The following is a 1,238-nucleotide window of genomic DNA, read 5'->3' as shown; positions in this document are numbered from 1 at the left end:
GCCCATCTTGCCTCGTGGCTGCTGCTCTTGGTGAATGTGAGTGTTTAACTTGGAGCAAATATGTCTCTGATGGGTCCAGCACTCTGTGGGGTGCTCCTCCTTTGTCACTCACACGGCCTGTTTGTCTCTTCTCCTTAAAATGACGCAGTCCATTTAATACCAACGTTTGCTCCGAGAGTACACAAAGTTTTGTTGCATTTAGGTTGGTGATAAGAAGGTCATGAGCCACATAAGTCTCAAGTAACTGCTGCTATTGCATACACTTTTGTGTGTATATCTTTTGATGTATATATTTGATTGTTTGTTTTCTTCAGATGTAGAGACCAGATTCGAAGTAAATGAGGTGCCTAGAAATCTTGGAATTTTTGCGGAAGAATGTGACCTGCACAGATTGATGAGTGATGGTCCCTGTGACTCCAAGTTGAGAGAAATCTGTGATTCTGCTATTATGGTAGATAACAATCCAAAGAGTGACTGTGAATTTGATGAAATTGGAAAGAGATTCAGACGGTCTTCAATCCCAAATCACTGTAAGAAAAGGACCTCAGGCAATGACTGTGTTCAGGATAGTGAACATACCAAGTGCTTTACTGAAGGGCTGGAGCTTTTTCATTCCCAAGAGAAGGCTCCTGAAATGCCAATGTATCCAGGTAACCAATGGGAAATGGCCTTGAGCTGGAGTTCAGACCTCCTTAGACATGAGAAAAGTGATACTGGAGGAGTGTTTTCTATAAGTTATACTGGTGAGAAGGCCTTGAATCAGAACTCTAAGCTCACTACTCATCAGCAAATTCCCATCAGAAAGGAGCCTAATGCATATAATGAGGGGGAAGCAACCTTATCCCATCACTCATCTCTTTGCCAGTCTAGATTTCATCTTGAGATGAAAAGATATGCATGTGCTCAGTGTGGGAAACCCTTTGTTTGGAGCTCAGATCTTGATAGACCTCAGACTATCCATACAGGAGAAATGTTTCATAAATGTAATGAATGTGGGAAGGCTTTCTGCTACAAATCACTCCTTATTGGCCTTCAGAGAATCCACATTGGAGAGAAATGTTATGAATACAATCAGTGTGGAAAGACTTTCAGACAGAGCTACCATCTTACTGCCCATCAGAGAATCCACACTGGAGAGAAACCTTATGAATGTAATCACTGTGGAAAGACTTTCGCACAGAAGGCCAGGCTTGTTGCACATCAGAGAATTCACACTGGAGAGAAGCCTTTTGAATGTA

At 42.1% G+C, this 1,238-nt stretch overlaps 1 protein-coding gene across 1 annotated transcript in view; it reads left to right on the top strand.

Annotated features, from left to right (window-relative positions):
• Window positions 1-1,238, top strand: part of LOC114041557 (zinc finger protein 345-like) — an 18,742-nt gene that overhangs the window by 14,838 nt on the left and 2,666 nt on the right. The window contains exon 3 of the mRNA XM_027860066.1: window positions 315-1,238. This exon is cut by the window's right edge and continues 359 nt beyond it. Within this exon, the coding sequence (XP_027715867.1) occupies window positions 315-1,238 (924 nt within the window). The remainder of the gene's footprint in view (window positions 1-314) is intronic.

This window comes from Vombatus ursinus, unplaced genomic scaffold (genome assembly GCF_900497805.2).
Source record: "Vombatus ursinus unplaced genomic scaffold, bare-nosed wombat genome assembly UNPS02014175.1, whole genome shotgun sequence".
Classification (NCBI taxonomy): Eukaryota; Metazoa; Chordata; class Mammalia; order Diprotodontia; family Vombatidae; genus Vombatus; species Vombatus ursinus.
This window is presented reverse-complemented; position numbering and strand designations above follow the sequence as displayed.